The following is a 20,630-nucleotide window of genomic DNA, read 5'->3' on the forward strand; positions in this document are numbered from 1 at the left end:
TCCCACAGTGCAATTTACTGCTCTGTGCTTCAGAGGACTCAGAGAGGAAGATGAGCAAGCTACTGGCACACATGAAAAAGGAATAAAGATAAGCACAGGAGATGAAAAGGGGAGACACAGGGAGATAGAAGCAAACACTTCTATTCACAGCATTTTTGAACTCCCTCATCCTCTGCCCCTGCTGCAAGTCACAAGCGAATGAGGGTCTTATCTCTGAAAGGTGCTCGAACACAACACGCCCGCAGATGGAGCTGACTTTGTGAATACACTCACACGAGGATGAAAGCACACACATGCAGGGGAGTGGAAGCAGATTACAGGCTCAGAGGAGTTGGGAAACACATCAAAACGTAGCAGATCCGTCAATGCCTTTACAGCACGGAGAAACAACAGGCCGAAACGAGAAGCTAACAATGCAGAGCCATCAATCATGTCGCTCCTGTCGGCCAATAAAACAGGCCGTGTGATCACAGTCTGGGGTCGACAGGGGCCGGCCGACCCTGCGGGGCTCCAGCAGGGGCTGACGTGGTGGATGTGGCCCTAATCTCAGCGCCGCATTACAAAGGAACACAGGCTCGCCTTCAAACTCCTCCCCGCCGGCATTCAGAAAGTTTCTCAATAACGGCCTTGCCTGCACTCCCTCACTCCCACACTGTAAGAAAGTGCTGATCGACCAAAGGGAAAACGTCAAGAAGTCCACAGTAGACACTTCAGTAAGAGCAATGTTTTCTTAGGCCGAACCTCTAAAAGACTGAAGCTGTAAATAATTACTTTTCATGGTTGGTTGAGCGAAGGATTGTTTTGTCAATAAAATGAAAAGAGCAAAGAAATGTCCATCTGAAGTTTACAGAGCACAAGTGTTACTGTCTTAGTCTTAGAAATAACACAGATATTCACACTCGCAAGATAAAACAACTGGATTGAGCCTGATGATTCATCCAAGAAAAACAACACGTTTTTTTATTTATGTAATAATAGTGATCAATCAATATCAGGTGTAGATCTAAGAGCTGGATGTAGCTGTTTTGGGACATTTACAGTTTCGTTCATATGTGACCCGTTTAAAAAGTCTGAAGAAAGAATAAATGATGTTTAGTTTAGAACACCTCTAAATTAGACTGATTCAAACGTAATACGGATTTATGCTTTATGTGTGATTTCATTATTTTGGCCTTTCAATTTTCTTACTGTAGTTTTTTTCTTCTATTTCAGTAACTTTATAAGCATTACACTAGTATAACAGGGATTTAGGGAGGAGTGATCATGCATTGACCCGCAGAGAAGCTGAAGATAAAGTTTTGTTATCGCATTTCAGAAAGTGTCTCACAAGAGAGAAGAGAGAAAGACTTATCCTGTCCGGGGTCTCGTATTCTGTTTCTGCTCCAAATCATTTGCAGGTGAGACCCCCCCCCCCCCCCCCCCCCGTGGTCAGCGTGGTGTCTTTTATCGGAGAGGTCCCGGTCACAGCAGTCTTGGCAGCGTGCCGAGCCACGGACATTAACACCCCTCCATCAGAGGGAGTGCAGTGCTCTGACACATACACACCCAGATAAAACATCTGGCCTGTCTCAACTAAACACATCCCCCATGTGTGTGTGTGTGTGTGTGCAGTGTCTGTATCTGTCGAGAGTTTACATGCATGTGTGTGTGTTTGTGTGTGTGTGTAGTCCAAATGTGATGCGTGTATCTTCTCTGTCCTCCCCTCGTCATCGCTGAGGTCTGGCCGTGTGAGTTGTGCTTCGGAGCAGACGTGGAGGTCTTGGCTGAGATTGACCTGATCTCTCCAGACATTTAATGCTGTAGTAAAAACTGGATGGATGTGTCCCACTGTCTGACTCGCAGCCCAAACACATCTAAAGCACAGTATATCAAAATGCTTGGTATGGAGAGGGAGAGAGAGAGGGAGAGAGAGAGAGAAAGAGAGAGAGAGAGAGAAGGAGTGTGCGCCCTCTTTATCTCCTCCTCTCGTAGTAGCAGAAAACAGACAGAGGTTAAAAGTACAGCGCAGCAGCTTCGTGAGGACTTCAAGATGCAGCGGTCGACCGAAACCATCAACGGCACCTCTGAAGAGCCCCTAATCCTCTCCCCCGCCCTCTCCGCATTGTGTTTTAATTGATTCATAAAGTCACTACTGAGGCCTTGAGTTTTACCGTCGACACATGAAACACGGAGGATAATTGTGCTGACTCAGGAGACCGTTTTCTGTTTCATCTGCCGAATGTTTAACTGCTTATGAGAGCTGTAAATATCACAATTGACAATTTAGAGCAATTCAGCCTTTAAAACTCATTATACAGCCATCTACATAAAACTATACACCGCCATAAAAAAATAAAAGCATTTAAATTTAAAGCTCGACGAAAGCTTCAGAATTACACATGTCGCATTCGGCAGTGAGATGTAAAGACTCTGTAAAGACAAGCGGAACATTTATTTGATGCTGTTTTAGCACTTAAGTCGCTATTTCTGTGAAGCTACGAGGGTGAAAACCCGGAGAGAGCTACTAGCTATCGTAAACCAATCATCACTCACTCATTCACACTGCACAGCCAGAAAAAAAACAAGCAACAACTCCAGGAAGTTCTTCATCTTGGAATATGGAAGATAAGGTATTCACTCTATGGCCTGAACCTAGACCTCCAAGCCGAGCATTCCTTGGCCTATCAGTGCGCCTCTCTTCCCATGCCCTGTGCAGAGTGAACTCTACCACATTGCACATCACACCTCTTTCAACATCCACAGTTCAATTCAAAATACACTTTCAGATTTTATGAGTACAATATGTCACAATTTGACATTTGCATTTCTGTAATGTGTCGTTAACTTTGTGTGTCCCATAGACTGGATATAAAGATGGACGACATAAGAGTTCCCCTAATGTAAAGCTATAGTGTCTCAATCACTCTCTAGTGGCTGGCTGCAGTATAGGTTATTAACGCTGCCTTATCCATGTAAGTGGATGGAACATAGACAATGTAAAAAGTCAAAGTTCAGGTAAAATACAAAATTCTGAAAGATTGTTCCCTTCATTTAGGTATGTCTTATGTGTTAACTGTTTTAAGCAGTTTGGTTTTAACTAGATATTTGATGCTTTCAAAAAACTGGTTGAAACGTCATGATCGACAGATGAGACTGGTTCGAGATTGGTTCGAGTGTGTGTATCAGCAGGACTAGCTTCTGGATAGTGGGAGGAAGTGGAGATGCAACGTCCATCTTTAATACAATCTATTTGATCCATGTGTTTTCTCTTGTAGACTGCGATTTGTTTTAAAAAAATCCATAAAACTGAATGAAAAACCAATGTCTAGCGTCAAATTGCTGTTGATCAATGCTCCGGCTGTGCTCGGGCTCTCAGATGGATCCTTCAGGCTCTTCCAGAGAGGAGGCCCCGGCTGACGGCTGCTGACAGAAAACTGCCTCCTACTTGACTGAAAACCTCCTGAAAAGTTCCAGCAAACTCAGCTGCACTTCTGGAACAAAAAGTGAGCTGGCGGCGGCTCGGGCTTAGGTTTCTGCACTGTCAGGTGCAGCCAGGGGGAAGGAATTCCAGCTTGGCCAGAGGAGCTGCTCTGATGGATGAATGATCCTGAGCAGTGTTTGTAATTCATCTCCCAGCGTGCCCTCTCCTGTCGCGATGAGGCTCAGGGAGTGTGTGAGGCCCTAACACATCACAATCACACATCTACAGTGAAAGTCTTGGTGGGAGGCTGAGACTCCAGAGGTCATCCTGAGTGGACCTGGCTGGTCTGTGTGTCTCTGACCTGCCAGAGACACATGCCAGTTTGTCTCTGTCAGGTCAGTCCAATAGTGTAGATGAAGAGACACCAGGGGGACAGAGGACAGTTACACCACAAAACTACAGAAAAAAGACACAAATTGCTCTCAATTCTCCTCTTTTGATTTACTGATACTCGGGCGCTGAAAGGAACACATTGTGCTGCCTTAGCTCGCAACATGCAGCTCTGAAGTGTCCCTGAAATTTAAGACCGACGCCAAACAAGTGTGTCAAAAAATTTCCTATGATAGTCTTGATACAGTGCTGCCACTTAAGGAACAATACTTGCCATTCTTCTGCAGCAAAGCAGAAACCCTGCGCCCCTCAACCCTCTGCCCTTTCACCCCTTTGGCGTCCCTATGGCTACCCACCCACACCCAGGGGGTAGCCGTGTGCGGCCCGTGAGCGCCCCAGGCAGAACATACAAAAACCTTAGCAGCCTCAAATCTAATTTCATTTCTAAAATTCAGTTACATTGTGAAAAGATAAATTACTTCAAAAAGAACATTGTGGTTATGGCTCACAGAGAAAGTATGAACGATGCTCATCATGATTATTGCTTCAATCTGTTCTTTGTCCTTTTCACAGTAACATGAACAGACCTTTCCAGTTAAGAAAACCCCTCCATTTCTCCCGCTCTCTATTTCCCAATATATTTCCTCGCTCTGGCTAAAAACAACAGTACCATCTCATTTCTTTGCAACTGTCAGCTTATGACAACAGGAGAGGAAGAGAAACTACTCCTCTTCTCATTCTCGCTCTTGTTGTCTTTCCTACTGGCAGCACTTGGGGGGAAACGTGTCCCACTGGAGCCGTGCCACCGTTTCACTAGTGCAGCCGTTCTCGTTTTACACGCTCATCTCTCCCTCCATCTATGAGCGAGCCACATAGATTACCCCTGCCTCCGAGCCAGGCCAGAGGGATGGAAGGGGGCGAGAACCGAGCTCGGACTTTCAGGACAAACTGTAATTCTCCACTTTGTCTCGGGGACGAGAATCCATCTGCTCGCAGATTTAGTATCTCTGCTTCAATGGGGCTCTGTTTACTCGAGTAGCTAGGTTTACACAGGCAAAGTGAAGAGTTCATATAAAACGCATTAACTGAGAATAATCCTTTTGGTCTTTTGTAAATAGGATGTAATGATGGGGGGGTTTCCAGAGAGGGTAACCATTCTGATGAGGCTCAGAGAGGCCAATTTGCGTGCAGGCCTGGGTTTGGATACCCTGAGTACTACGACTGTGGTTTCTGACATATCAGTATCAGTATTTACCTATTATCACACAGACTCATGTAAGTACGGTTCTTTCATTCATGATAAAAACTACAAACCTATGCTTCTCCTACAATAGTTGTGTGTGTTGTTTGTAGTACACTTCCTGCCTGGTATGAAGCATTTTACAATTTCCTAAAATAAAAGCTCAAATCTTCAAACAGACTGAAAGCAATCGAGAAGCTTGGCATCACTTAAACTGTCATGTCGTCCATCTTTATAAATAGTCTATGACTGCATCCCCTTGTGACCCTCAAAAAAACAAGCAGCATAGACAAAGGAATGGAATGGGAAAATAGAGCAAAAATATAACCCAATAATATAAATCCACACTAAAACAGGTGCCATTGAAGTACAGGATAGCAACAGAACTTTAAAAGTTTGGAGTTTGGATTGTGGAATCATGGCTTATAGCCCCAGTGTCTCCACAGAGCTGAGCAGACATGGCCTCATGGGGCCACATGCCGGCCCCATAAGGTGAGACAGAGCTTTAGGAAGACAACGTGGAGGGCAGCCAACAGAAATAAACGCTCCATGACATCATCCTCTGTCCTTCGACCTGCAGTCAATGACGGCAGCAGAGAGAGCTCTGACTCTGGCACAGTAGTGAGTTACTGCCCTGTCAGTCTGTCTGTCATAAAGGCACACATGTAACTGATATACGGCATGAATGAGAACAGAGAGACAGAGAGCAGGCGTCTTTGTCCTTCATCAAGTCTACTAATAACCGCGACTCAGCAAATTCAGCTCACTGGTTCTGTCAAATCATGTCTGGTGCAGAAATGTAAACTTTATTGTCTGTCTGTACAAACTTGATATATGTGTCTGTGCTTTGTGGCGGCAGGTGTTTTTGGTGTGCGAGCGTGTGTGTTTGTTTGCTGCCAGGCCCCGGGTGTGAGCTCGGCCTGAATGAGTGAGAGAGCCATAAACACCTGAGGAAACAGGAACACACAGACACTCTCTCTGGACTGATAGAAACAGGGGGGGGGGAGTCGTCATGCACAGCTCAGCTCTGGTTGTGGCGAGGCTCCAACCACAACACCGGGGCTGTTAAAGCCCCCCCCCCACCTGGACAAGTCCCAGGGGGCACTGGAGCGGACGGAATGCAGGCCTGGGTTTAGAGGTTCAGGGGTACGTCCTGTTGTTAATGAGCCCGCCTCACTGGGCCTCTCTGGCTCGGAGCCCCCGACACTGCCTCACCAGCCACACCAGCGCTGCCACAACCACACTGGACCTGGGCCTGCTGATGCATGCTACACTTCCTGCTCCCACTCCAACTCTGTGCCCCTCAGGGGATCTCAATGAGCTGTGCGTCTCCCGCAAACAAGAACAAGACTGTGTCAGAAAGTGCCTCTCCACGCTGAGAGGGTCTGTAGAGCGCTGCAGGTAAGTGGAGGAGACGTCACCCCAGACGATGCAGGGATAAAGGTGTTCTCTAAATGATGCTCGTCTTACACGCTCGACTAGTGCAGAGTAAACATCTGCACTCATACAGTCTTTCTGCTTTGTTTCGCCGACTTCCTGGTTACTTCATTTTGTTATTCTTTTCAATCCATTAAAAAATGAAATCAAGCTTTCTACCAGATCAGGTGAATAACAACTGGATGACTGAAATTCCATGACTAGGTCAAAAAGCAATTACCGAAAAGCCGGTGTTCCACTCAAAGCCTTCTATAAACTCTTGTGTGACTTGTTTTACAACTTTTGATTCATATGCTTCACCATTAGCTTCATGAATCCGTTTTTGGACACAGACTGTATATAAAAATGGACGGTGCATCTCCACTTCCTCCCACTAATGAAGGTATAATATCCTTGATTCAAACTCTGCCATCTTGCACATTTGGAGCCAGAGTCTGTGCAGTAGTGATCGGGTGATGGAGACTCGGTTGAGAGGTATCTTCCATACACACGCTCAACCAATTGTGAGAGAGTTTCAGGGTCAATCATGAGGTTTTCATCCAAATATCTAATTGTAAACACTTGAACAGACATCAGTGTGACTTTGTTTTGGACTGTAGCTGGGGCTCAATGCAATCTAGGCTCTAGGTCCTAGGCCTAACTGAAGGACGAAGTAAGAACCACTCAAACTCAATTCTGGGTACCTGGCATTTGGATTTGAATGTACAACTTTGTGTATGGAATGTTGTGTATGGTGTATGGCTTTGGCTTTACATATCATTTTATCTCCAGAGGCCAGCTCCATTATCCTCCTCTATTATCCCCTTCCAGCCAGTCAGGTGAGGTCATTCCTCTTTGGTCAAGGTGATCAGCTCCTTGAGGGAAATGCCTGCTCCCCGTTCAGGTTTGAGCTCTTAAAGCCGACCAGGCATGTCTCTAATTAGACCGAGTGCCGGTCCCGTTCATCTAAACCTCCTTTCCACTCTCGTCTTCAGTCCAGAACTAATCACAACCATCAGCACCACTCCCCTCATGCCCGCCGAGCACGGTATCGACTACATGAGCAAATGGAAATGTATGCAAAGACCAGCTCAGAGTGGAGCTCAAGAGTCATACAGGGGCAACTACTTTTGAATCCTGCACCTTATCCAAAAGTGCAGCCTTTAATGGCGGGGGAAACTGAGACTGGAGGATGTTTGGGAGGTCTGTGATATGTGAGGCCATAAATGATGTCACCACAACACACCACGGTAAGATCTCTGTGATGTGGCGGTCTGTTTGTGGTTTGGTGTATATGGGAGTGAAGGAGGGTCGAAGCTTCATGAAATCCCCACCCACGGAGCCACAACACTGGAGCGCCTTTTATGTGGTGTTGTATATGTTTATGAACTCATAACAGAGACAAATGAGCAGCTCGATCATCAGGACTACTGGGAGGGTGCAGAAACCACTAACTGGTACACTGGGAGAGAAGTACTTCTGACCTAAAAGCAACAGCTTTCATTGCGTGTCGATGCGTTTGTGGTTCTGAATGTGGATAGAACTGGGAATGAGTTGGCGTCAAGAAGGAGACATGAGGGGTTTTACAGGGGACTCTCATGACTGGGGTTATTCTTTGGAGAAGAAGGCGCCAGCCCCCCCCCCCCCCCCCCCCCCCCCCCCCCCCCGCAGGATAAGCGATGGAGATAATGGATGGATGGATTTCTGGAGAGTTTAGCTTCATCTTAACCAAATGAGGGGAAAACAGTCAGCAACAACTTCTCCAGTTTGATAAACTGCTGTTGCTCTCTGTTTCAAATGAAACTAAATGGAACCTCTTTGGGTTTTGGATGTTTGGGATGCAGTAAACAAGACACGTTAATCCATCACCATTGCATTGACAAATCGATTCATCAAATAGTCTTCAGAACACAATTTTCACTTGTGACCTGGTTTATGAAGACATCTTGGACAATGTAGGATGTGTCCCACTGCCATTGTAAGATGTTGTGTCTCAGCTGGTGTTACAGTATTCTTTGTTGTGTTGCTTGTTGTAGATTAGAGGCTGAAAGTAGAGACATGCCTGTATGCTTTAACGTGTTTTAAAGTCCATGATGTTGGACGGTAGTTTTTTTTGTTTTAACACAATCCTCCTATTATTTTATATCTTACTATTTTTCCCGCATGGTTTTGTGGCTGCTGCCTCTCTGGTACCTCACAATCTGTGCAGCACATTGCGTGTCCATCTGGAATGAAATGTGCCATAAAGATTTGCTTGCGTACATTCTTTCCAACCATCAATAAAATAAAAAAATCAATTAGTTCATCACTACAATAGTTCTTAAGTTAAAACTAATGCAAATAATCTGTAGTTGCATCTCTATATATTAGGATGAGACAGTAAAATGATAAATTGCTAAAGAAAAAAAACACACTGTACAGTTGGGTTAGGGTTAGGGTTAGGGTTAAAGATTAAGTAAGAATAAGAATAAAAGTGTACAGGTGACTGGATTTCTGATAGATTATTGAGATGGAGACTTGCATTAGAAGAGGCCAGCCGGCAGCAACTGGGACCATTGAACTCATCACAGCAGTATGGAACCTACAGGATCCAGAGCGCACCAGCTCCGTCAATGCTGCCATTGTCTCTGCACTGACGTCACAACACCAAATATGCTTCATTACGTTCTACCTTGAGACAGTGGCGCTGTGTTGCACAGTGCCTCCCTCCTGCCACTCTCTACCTGCGAGCTGAGAGGTGGTGAAATGCTGAAGGCCAGGGAGCAGACCGGTTAAAGCAGCTTCAGTCGCTGAGTGGATCAGAGATGAGCGAGTGGAGATAGCGCCCACACCTCTGCTTGTGAGGAGGATTTAAAAAAGGTCAGGATTTTAACGGCTCGTCTTTATCTCTCTACATGATAAAAGCGCTGTTACCAGTTCACTTGGCCTTGTCTTTCTTCCCTCTGCTCATGATTGCGTGACCTGTTTGTGGGTCACACGTTCAGCGCAGCAGTCCACTTAGTCCGGCACTGGGTGAAGGGAAAGGCCTCATCTTTATTGGGGACAGAAGAACACTCCAGCTGCCAGGGCTTGGGTGTGTGTGTGTGTCTATTTCAGTCTTTAAAGTTGTTGCTGCACTGCGCAGCTGGCACACCTCATTTCTCTTTGACTGCAGGAAAAATTGTTTTCAATGCTCTCCCCAGGAGGAAGTTTTGGGAAATGATAAATAAATCAGTAAGCAGAAGAGGCATTTCCAGTCCAGGAGCCAGAAACATAAAGCTTAACTCAGATTCAAGGTTAAGTATGTATGAAACTAGAAAAAAAGAGAAAGAAAAAAGGTTCAGCGAAAGAATATGCATCTGTGTTTCTTGTCGTTCACGTCCATTTATTTCAGATTTAACAGACTAAACACCAGAAGGTACAGGTCAGGAAATGATGCATAAAGCATTAAACCAAATGTGGCTCCTTATGTATAGGCTCAATAGCAGAGAAATAAATGGCAACTTATGATAGATACAATTTACAATCTTATAAATACGTACGTCTGACTGAACTTGGCTTCGCTGGAAATACATGAACCTTAGAGACGCAGGGAGTTATAATTATAATCCTTGTGACCCCATCATTTTTATTCCACAGTCTGAAATGCCTCTGCAGCTCTGTGTGTGCCCTGTATGTGGTTTGCATGGAACATTTCAAAATAATGTCATAATAATATTATCATAACTATTAGTATATATTCCAATTTAAAAACCTGAGCCCTTCTACAATGTATAATTTGGGGATTTTTCATAATCCTGATGCACATACCAGCACATGCTTATATAAGAGCATGGCAGTACAAAGGAGAGGCAGACAGGAGGAGGAGGAGGAGAAGAAGAAGAAGAAGAAGAAGAAGAAGAAGAAGAAGAAGAAGAAGAAGAAGAAGAAGAAGAAGAAGAAGAAGAAGAAGAAGAAGAAGAAGAAGAAGAAGAAGAAGAAGAAGAAGAAGAAGAAGAAGAAGAAGAAGAAAACTTTCCTCCATTGTTTGGTTTAGTTAATTTTAGGTTATGTCTGTATTTTCAGTGGTGTTGGTTGTTAATTAATGACTATTATGACAGTTCCCCTGAGAGGAGCAGCGTGGGCTCAAAAGGCCTGGACGCTCCCAAGTCTAATCTCATCTGGGGCCCTCTGCCCAGTTTCGCCTTAACTTCATCTGTTTCCAATTTGGGCTCAGCATTTGTGCATGAATATCGGCTGCTGTAGCCTTTTCTGCACGCTGGCTGCAGCCCACCTCCCTCCCTGCATGTATGCATCCATTTTCTGTATCTTTGCAACTCTCGTCCCGTGAATGCATAAATGCAGCGGGTGTGTGAATGCCGCTTCATCAAATCTGTTTTTTTGTGAATGAGCTGGAGCAAGAGAGACTCGCATTTTTAACATCTACCAATGCAAACACAGAGAAACCAGAAATGCTGCTGAGAGAAAAGAGGTGGGCTGAATGTAAAGGTGACTGTGATGTGTGCGGCTCCGTCTAAGAGGAGTGGGAGTGGAGGTCACCTGCTCCGGTTCAGCCCCATCCTCTCTGACCTCAGGCTGGGGTCCCTCCACTCACAGCTGAAGCTGTGCTGCCACTAAAGCAGCTAATCACAGTGAACAGCTGCATCCTTCACTGTACAAATCCTCAACACCTCTCTCTCCCACCCACACGTTCATTCTAGCAGTCAGACAGACACATGCACCGACGTCCGTGCACTCCCACTCTTCCTTCGCTAATGGCAAGCTGCAGCCGACTGATGTTTAAAGCGTGGGGTTTAGCGTGTAGGCCTGTGATAAGCTGCGCTGAGCTGTGAAAACACAGATTACATTTCTGCGGCTTATTACAGACAGCGCGCCTCTGCCTCCCAGCCATACCGTAATTGCAGCCCAAAAAACCGCAGCCTCCGCTTGGCTGCGAGATATGGTTTGATGGGGACCCCCCGCGGCAGAGTTTTGACAGCCATGCTAATTCAAGTCTACGTCCCCCCCCCACATGTTTTGCTGCAGGGCAGCCCCCCTCCTGTGATAAGCCCCAGCCGTATTTTCTTTTAAGTGCCTTCCTCCGTAAATAAAATCAGGGCTGTGCTGTCAACTGTCAACTAGTGTCATCTTCATACGTTTAAGATGCCGTCAAAATTAGAAGATAGAGGGCGAGGGTCCAAAATGCAAATGAATGTTAACGATTTCCAAGACTGCTGAGTGTGCAATCCCATTTCACTGCGTTACTATATGTGGAGTCTAATGCCGCCTGTATGGGACAGCTCTAATGTAATAATCTTATATTTAAATGTTACATTTGATATTCTCATGTTGAAGAATTACCTCCAAATGATATGTTATTTTGATATTTGTGTTTAATGTAACGTAAGTTGGGATATCCCATCGGAAAACAAGCATGTACTTACTTGGAAATGCTAAAGCCAACCAAGCATACATTAAATCCCTTATTCTGGCAACCAATGAAAGTGCCTACATCTGCAAATACTTAGTCCTTTTTTTTCTTCTCAGACTCAATCAGAGATAAAGCCCATTGTGTTCCAGGTCCAAAAGTAGAACAATATCTCCCAAACCTCATAGAAAACAATTAGGGACTCAGTAATTACACCATTGGCCTGGAATTCCTGCCAAAAATGAGAGCGAATGTGAAAGGTGCCTGTCTGATGCAGTGTTATCTTACTCTGCTTGGACTCGGCTGGAGGACGTTTGTTTATCTGCCTGGGTGTGATGTCATGTTTTGCTTTTGAAGCCTTAAATTTGAACACGAGAGGCCAAAAAAACCCTCACAGGAGTGCGACTGGATGACAGAACGGCCTCATCTCTTCCCATAAAGTTCATCTGCTGCTTTGTGTCTGGAAACGCACGATTCCAACATTTAAACAAAGACACGTTATCTTGGGTTTAGACTGGACCTGTTGATTTACAGATGTTGACCTGTCAGCTGGCAGGCGGAGGGGTGAGGACAGAGGGACACAAGAGAAAACAACTCTCTCATCTCCATTTAAAACGTAAGCGCACCAATAAACATGCTCTGGGTTTATAACGCACTTCCTTTCCCTCCCTTGCACCTTAACGCAGCCTCAGCCCCAGAGTCCTACTGGAAATGGATGTTATTGAGATCTGCTGTAAAGCACAGCGGCCTTGGGACTCAGACGTGGCCAGGGGCTTTGGGGGTGGCCTGGTGAGAGAACCTGTGGAAGTTAAAGTGGAGCAGCATAAGAAAATGAACGGATCATACACATTTTCCACAGTCTGAGCAGAGGAAAAAGGAAATGGGGAGAACAAAGGTATATGACCAACACTGGAAGCCTTAAAGGACGTATGTATCTGGCTCTGGCCTTTATGAGATTTATGAGATTAAAAGCAATACTTTATTAATGTCAGATCTAGACAGTAGATTTCGAACAGTGCAGGAGGATGAGAGACGCTTTTATATAACAGAGATGCTTCATTTTCCATGCCTTTGTAATAAAGCCATACTCAAGGTCAAACAAGTGCTTAGAGTCGTCTGAAAATCTGCAAAGAAATGTGTAGAGATTTACGGATGGAGCCACACACAGGTATTAAGACCCTGGATTTTCAACTTGCACCCACTGAACCGTGAACGCAGCTTTAACTTCACTTTGCAACACCACAGCAACAGATTTATGCACAATCCTGTTTCCAACTTTGCCCGTGTGGCAAGATTTTATTTCTCCTTAGAGCGCCGAATGAGGCCGACAGCAGCGGGATATCAGGTTCTGCGCTGGCAAGAGGATCGGCTCACGCGGCAGGCACAGAACAAAGCGCCGGTGGCCCTGGATAGCATCCATGGTGCCGGAGAGTAAAGGCCCCCGTGAATGGGACCTGTCACTTCAACTCAGCGCTGCCTGTGATCTGAGCCACCCGTAACGACGCTCCGATAAGTGGCTAATCCCAGCATCCCTGCCCGTCAGCCCCCCAATGCCATGACAACCGGAGGGGAATCTCATCCAGCAACAACTTAATTGGATAATTCCCTCCCATGTTTGACTGTGTTCCTCTGTCTTTGTTAAGCAAAGTCTGGTTTGTGCTCGACTGTGAATGAGTTTCTTGACTTTGAGCGAGAGGAAGGTCTAAGACACCCACCATACTCACGCAGTCCTGATGTGGGTCGTGTGAATACAAGCCGGAGAACTGGAGCCATCTCTCCAGTGGAGGCCACAGTGAAGCACACAACAGGCGGCTGAGAGTTGTTTTCAGCTCACCGAGGAGGGAGAGCATTAAAGAGAAAAACGGCCTCTGCTTTCAGCACCACAGAAAGTTGACCACTAGTAACTACTGTAAACATTAATTGTCCTTTGTGTTGCAAAGCCCGGTGATTTATGTTACACCCAGTCAAGTCCTGGGTCCCGGCATAAACAGACGCTCCACCCTTCTCCCCAGACTGCTGAGACCCGGGGGCCAGTGCCAGGGGAAGTCATTACACACTGTGTGCGTGTGTGCGTGTGTGCGTGTGTGTGCGGTGGGCAGCTACTGTAGTTGAAAATGAAAACAACAGTCGGTACGAGCAGGGGATGAGAGCCGGGTTGCAGCTGGACCATAAAACTCCAAACCAACCACACAAAAGAATCAACCCTCGCACTGACTCTTAGAAGGAGCGCATTAAAACTGATTAATAAAGTGAAGGGAAACTGACTCACCCGAAGACGCTGAGGGATCTTGTTTCTTAACTTCATTTTAAAGACAGAGGCAGCCTTATGTAAACCTAATGGGAATCACTCCTGTTTATAAGTATTACTTGTACACGTGTATTGGAAGGCCCAGCGGCAGGCTATAAGACGGCAACGCAAAAGAGAGCGATGCAGATGGTGGTAAATGAATAAACTGAAAGATGTAAAGAGTGATAAAATGAGGTAATGGAAAGACAGGAAGTGGAGGGAGGACAGAAGACTGAACCATTTTGAGGTAACTTCTTCCTCGGAACCATTTCTTGGTCATAGATTACAATGTTAGCCCCCTGCGAGAGTCCAGCGTGTGTGTAAATCCATGAAAACCCGGCTTCTCTCCGGACTTACCTTCTTCACAGGCAGCGCCGCTGAATCCTGGACAGCATTTCCACTCCAGAGACGTCACTGTGCGGTACACAACTTTGTAGGAAGGTCTGACAACGGTCCTGTAGCTGCAGAGAGAGACACAAACTCCCAGGTTAGCTGTCGGATGATGATGAAAAAGATTTTTCTGACTCACTCGCCCTTAAATTCGGTCTTAAAAATATGACTCGACTGTGGCATGAACTGGAGTCACTTCCGACATGCACTGAGTTCCGGGTAACCTCCTGATATTATCCGCAGAGGTGTTGTATGTGAGAACGTGACTGTCCGACACCGAGGGATCTTCCTAAGATTTTTCCTGCCAGCCCCCAAGTGAAATTTGGATATTGTCTGAGTCAGTCCATGTGAGAATGCAGCAGAAGATTATTGGGAGGATTCATGAAGAGCGGAGGATTCAACGTGAGCAAGTGGGACTGTAGCAGAATACAAATAGCTTGGTAGAAAAGAGCTATTTGCTATGAGCTCATAAAGACTTTTACAAGTGGACATATTCGTCTTGTATTACATCTTGTGTATTACAACAGAGATTTGGGGAATAAAGGCTGAGGATTTCTACGGCTGAATTAAGTAATGCTCTGCCTCATCGCTCTGGAGATTTCCTGATAGTGTTAACACGTTCATTATTTCCCGAGTTCATGTCTGAAAACGCCGACACAGTGAAGCTAAGAGAACACACTTCAAGTCACAGAACAAAGAAAAATTGTTTTAGATAAAAGTTTTGTATAGGTGCAAAATATAAAAACCCTGAAAGATTGTAATTGCACGAAATGTTTTAGGTGCTCTAAAGTTTTTTCCCCCTCGTTTGAGTGTTCACATCTCAGTGGTATGTCAAGGCATTAGTGGTACATTCCGTTGGCCTCCTCACCTCCCTCCTGTACATCCCTGTGGCCAGCGGCATGTCTGGTAGACTCGCTGGAGAGTGGTCCCGTTCTGCACCTGGCACGTCACCGTCTTGGTGACCGTGTGAGGACACCAGTTCCTGACGGGAGAAATAAAGGGAGAGCAAGTCAGAAATCCGGAGTTGAGAATAAAACAACAGCAGCAGCATCAATTTGTTATTCTTAGACACAGAGGGAATAAAAGCCCATTTTCAAAGTAAATAATTCAAGGAAGAGCCGTGTATATTTTATAAACACCTCCAGACAAGTGCACTCACACTACAGCACTCTCATAAAAGTAAATCATCCATGCAGTCACAGTCAATGCTCTGTTGTCTCCTTGTGGGATCTGATTCTTCTCTCCCGTTTCCCCACCCTTTTGTTTTGAAACTTCTTTATGGTGTTTACACAGTTTTTTATCAGCCGCGAGATTTGCAGGAGTGCATTGTGTGCAGTATTTACATTGCAGCGTCTCCTCTGTCAACACACATCCGTTTGCACTTGGCTCACAGGGGAGGTAAAGTCTCGCTGGAGGGAGCACAGTGGAAGACGAGGTCCCGTAGGGGGATTAAAGCTTTTTATCACCGGTTAATGTTGGGTCATGAGTCCACTCGCTTTCCACAGAGGACCTGCGAGACATTATGAGGATTCACTGAGGCTGTTAAGAGCCTGACCTGCTTATGGAAAGGTCAGAGATCTGATAGTGAGGCTATGAACACTTAGAGCAGGCAGAGTCTTGGGTGCTTTCTCCACATTTGTGAAACCATGAGGCTAAAAGCATCACAAACAAGTGGGGGGAGGAGATGACCAAAGTTTAGCACGAGAGGCAGGTTTCATCTCATCCCTCTGAACGGCTTTAATGCATGGAAAACAAAATATACCCTGATTAGGATTAATTCGTATGGGTATGTTGGAGGAGAAACAAGGAGAACCATTACTATAGGCTGCGTTTACACAATCAATAAGATGTATGGAAAGGGGGCTCCAAGTCAAAACTACAAAGGGCGCTTGTTGTGGCTTGTAGCACACAACTGCACTTTGTGTGTTCCACTGCCAATGTGTGTGCAAGAGAGGGAGGGCTGTTTGTCAATATGTGAGACCATGTGTGTGTGTGTGTGGGGGTGTGTGTGTGAGCAGTTTACAATAAAGGAAAGTGCCAGAGGCGGAGGATGCCGAGCAGGCCAGAACCACCTCACATTAACAATCTGCACATGTTGCAGTGGCCACACACACACAAACCTGAAGCTCTGAGAATTGTCTGTGTATGACTTCACCTACTGGTACTTTTTGATGATTGTCTCTGTCCCTGATAAGATACAGATAATTAAATAAAGACCACCTGATTCTATCAGTGGCTTCAGAACTCCCTTCTTTGTTCTGCACCTCGCCCTGAGTCCTGGGTTATTTGGGCCATTTCTTAAATTCTATTAATTTTCCTTTGTATTTCACAATGTAAAATGTTTACCATGCCGATTTATTTCAGAACAAAATTGCTTCAATATTTCACTTTAACATAATAAATCAACATATTCAACGAAAAACTCAAGACACATCAGGTGATTTGTGATCACGCTGGCGTACACAGCATGTATGAAATGGGTCTCAGACCATGATCGGGACAAAAGGACCAACAAAAAGAAATGTTCATGGTTGGAATCAAACTGAATCATTACTAGTTTGATTGCAGTGAAAACCCTTTTTAGGATGGTTCAGACCTTTCACTTGAAGTTGACGAATGATTTTTAGCCATTAAAGAATAAAAGGAGAAAAATCATGACAAGAAAAGTAAAAATGAGTTCCTGTAGAACATCTGGAGAAGAGGATATGAACTATTGCATTGTAATTTGGTTAAATGAGCCAAGTAGAAAAACAGGCTTAAAAAGGCCGAAACTGAGAGAGTGAGAGGATCGATGTCAAGTGAAGGGAGAGGCAGCACACGAACATGATGATGACAGGACGCAGGGGTGTCATGCTAAGAGTTCACGAAATTGCAATGTGAAACCAAAACTGAGTGAACATGATGTAACAATAACATGAACCTTGGTTCCTTGGTTCATGTTATTGGTGCTTTCAGGTGTTAAAATAGCCTGAGACAATACGTCCCACTAACAAGTCAAAGGAAATCTGCAGACACAGTTTGAATTACTCAAATATTTGTAGAGAAAAGTGAGCGTCAAATTAATCTGCCACACATGCTATCTAAATATATATATGTATATTTATTCATCAACCATAAGGAAACAAACACAGATTTATATGACCTGGTTTCTGTCCCTTGTCCAGAAAGACCTGCTCTGATCATTGGTGTTATTGGTTTGTAAAACCCTGAAGCAGCTGTGGTCAGGTGGAGCGGGACACTGGGTACCAACTCCTCCCCACCACCCAGCAGACTAACATCGGAAGTTCCCAGGCTGAGAGGACGGTTCACCTGAGAACAGCTAAGACAGTCACCAGGGGGCACGAGGAGGGAAGTGAATAGAGTTTTATTGTCTCCCCTTCTCTCTTTGCATTTTACTTATGCAATTACCAAAGAGGAAATGCCAACCACCGCCGCTGCCGCTACTGCTGCAGTGAATAAAAGAACAAAAGCAGCTGGCATTACAGACTTCACCGTTTCCCAGATGGCTTTGCAACCATACCTGCATTACCTACATGACTTGCTAAAGCTGAGTCAAGATAATTACAAGGCAGCTAAAACAACACTTTCTGTCACTGCAAAGAGGTCGGAGATGACGATGTATTCCTGGTATAACCTGCGGCCACAGGTCACACCGTTATCACCTCTGGGATGTTAAAGGCTGAATATTAAATATCCGTCTTATTACAGAGCCCTGAAGCAACAATTCCACTCATATTGTTCCTGAGAACTGCTTCACAATGGACTATTGAGTATTGAAATGATAATAAAGCAATGCAGGTGCATGGTGCGCCCAGTCTTTAACTGTCAAATGTTTCCTGGTCAACACCTTCTTCTTACTGCAGGCGCCCCTGTGTTATGAAGTGTGAAACCCAGCGGCACCGTGCTGTTTCACTGGCTAAGGCACCAACGCGGGCCCTCGGGGAGTATCAGGTCTCTAAGCACACATGGCACACACTGAATTGCCGGGCCCAAGCTAAATAAATCTTCAACCATCTCTCAGAGTCACACATATCCACAGCCAACAGTTAAGACAGAAATCCACGATTTTAAAGGGACGGAAAAATCACAGCTTTGGCCCATCTGTTCCTCGACGCCACGGACGCCAAGACAGTAAAACGCTGGAGAGCAACAAAAAAACGTTGCTGAAGAGTAAATGATTGCAAATGCTGACAGAGAGCTTGTGAGCTTGTCAAAAGGCTTATGTGGTGTATTGTGGTTACTGAGCATGCCCTCATCGTGCCCTGCTTTCTGTGCAGTCATTCATGATCACACTACTGAGTCGGTGCACTTTCAGCAGCAGACTGTGTGGGGAGGAAGGAGCTGGGAGTTGAGCCGTGTGAACTCACAAGAGGGCTGATGAGGGCAAAAAAAAAAAAAATGAAAATCTCAGTAACTCCCTTTCCTTCCGCCCATCCATTCATGTTCCGTGGGAGGAGGGCCGGACAGTCAGAGAAATGTTTGAAATGCAGGATGGATATGAATCTAGAGGAATTTCTGTAGATCTCTGTCTGTTGGCAAAATACTTGGGGGGAACAAAGGACAAAAGAGATGTGGCACACGACCAGAGGAGAGGAGAGGAGAGGAGAGGAGAGGAGAGGAGAGGAGAGGAGAGGAGAGGAGAGGAGAGGAGAGGAGAGGAGAGGAGAGGAGAGGAGAGGAGAGGAGAGGAGGAGGAGGAAGAAGAGGAGGAGGAGAGAAGAGAAGAGGACAGGTCATTTTTTCAGAAAGGTCAGATAAGGGAGCTTCCCATGGGAAAGGGAAGTGAAAAAAAGGACAATTATGAAGCAGTGTTGGTCCCGAGGGGGAAAGAAGAGGTGTAAGATAAATGTGCTGCAACAACAAAGGGCAAAGTGGGAAAAAAGACGGAGAGTAGAGCCACTGTGAAATTAATGAAGAGAGAGGGATACGACATTCCTTAAGTCCTAATCTGCAGCTTTTAGGGAGAGCAGAAAGAACCAGAGGAGTCTATGAGAGAGCAGCGTGAAATGAAGTGTGACAGCAAATGAAAAATCGATCTGACAAAAGCTATGTTGGGTTTGCATTTGAAGAATTATGAAGTAAGACAATAGAGAAGATTAGTGCTGTCGGGATACGGAGCTGCGGGTTCAACGCTGTGCTGTGTTGTTCTTCAGCGGAGAGCAGTGAACACCATGAAAGCACCTCGGTGAGGCCTTGAAGGTCAGGGCTAAGTGACTCTTCACAGCAGCCGCACAGGAGCAGGACAAAAACTCTCATTTGTCTTTGTCTGTTTTGAGCTTTCAGGCCTGGACACCTGTGAGCTTTAAGTGCGTCACTGTGAGTAACGGGTACGTGCATCTTTAAGTGTCTGAGGCAGTAAACACACCTGCTCTGCTCATCATGAATGAGATTCTGCAAAAACGTGTCACACGCAGAGTGTGAGTGAGACACTGGGGCAGGACTGAAACTGACCATTCATTTCCCGATTCATCATTTAGTTAATGAAATTTGAGAAAAGAAAATCCTAAATTATCCATCACAATTTACCAAAACCAAAGGTGGTGTTTTCAAATGTCTTGTTTCATCCAGCCAGCAGTCTTAAACCTTAGAGAAACCTTTTACAATTAGAACGTCACTCAGTCGAGCGCAAACCTCCTTCAAGGCCCAACAAATTCAAAGCCGCAGCAAATTCCCCACACTCACAGATATTAGAGTGTGGGGAGATATTTTTGACATGTAAGATGTAAAAAAAAATCCAATCTTAAAACTTTTAAATAGTGATAAAATAATTCCTGGATCCCAGACCCCTCACCCAGATCTGTGCCAACATTATTTAGGTTCTTCCCTGATTCGTACCACATCAGTTTTGTGGAAATCCATTAGTTTTTCTGATGTAATCCTGCTGATAAACAAAAAAATCTATTTAATGAACAGTTTGGTGTATAAAATATCAGAAAATAAACAAAGAAAAGAGTGCAAGGTCTTATTCCCTCAGGTAATGTTTTCACCGCTGTCCATTTGTCTGTTTGTCAGCATAATAACCAAAAAACTAAGAGTTGCAGGAAACTTGGTGGAAGTCCCTTTTAAATATATATATATATATTGCTTTAATTTTAAACTCTTTCTTTAACATTGTGAGAGC

General features: G+C 45.0%; 1 protein-coding gene across 2 annotated transcripts in view; it reads right to left on the minus strand.

Moving 5' to 3' along the window:
• The window catches only part of emid1 (EMI domain containing 1), a 50,410-nt gene that overhangs the window by 26,937 nt on the left and 2,843 nt on the right, over positions 1-20,630 (minus strand). For both annotated transcript variants that reach the window (XM_062381968.1, XM_062381969.1), the window contains exons 2-3: positions 15,378-15,491; positions 14,477-14,580 (exon numbers count right to left, since the gene is read on the minus strand). In XM_062381968.1, the coding sequence (XP_062237952.1) occupies positions 14,477-14,580; positions 15,378-15,491 (218 nt within the window). The remainder of the gene's footprint in view (positions 1-14,476; positions 14,581-15,377; positions 15,492-20,630) is intronic.

The sequence above is a fragment of the Platichthys flesus genome, chromosome 3 (assembly GCF_949316205.1).
Source record: "Platichthys flesus chromosome 3, fPlaFle2.1, whole genome shotgun sequence".
Classification (NCBI taxonomy): Eukaryota; Metazoa; Chordata; class Actinopteri; order Pleuronectiformes; family Pleuronectidae; genus Platichthys; species Platichthys flesus.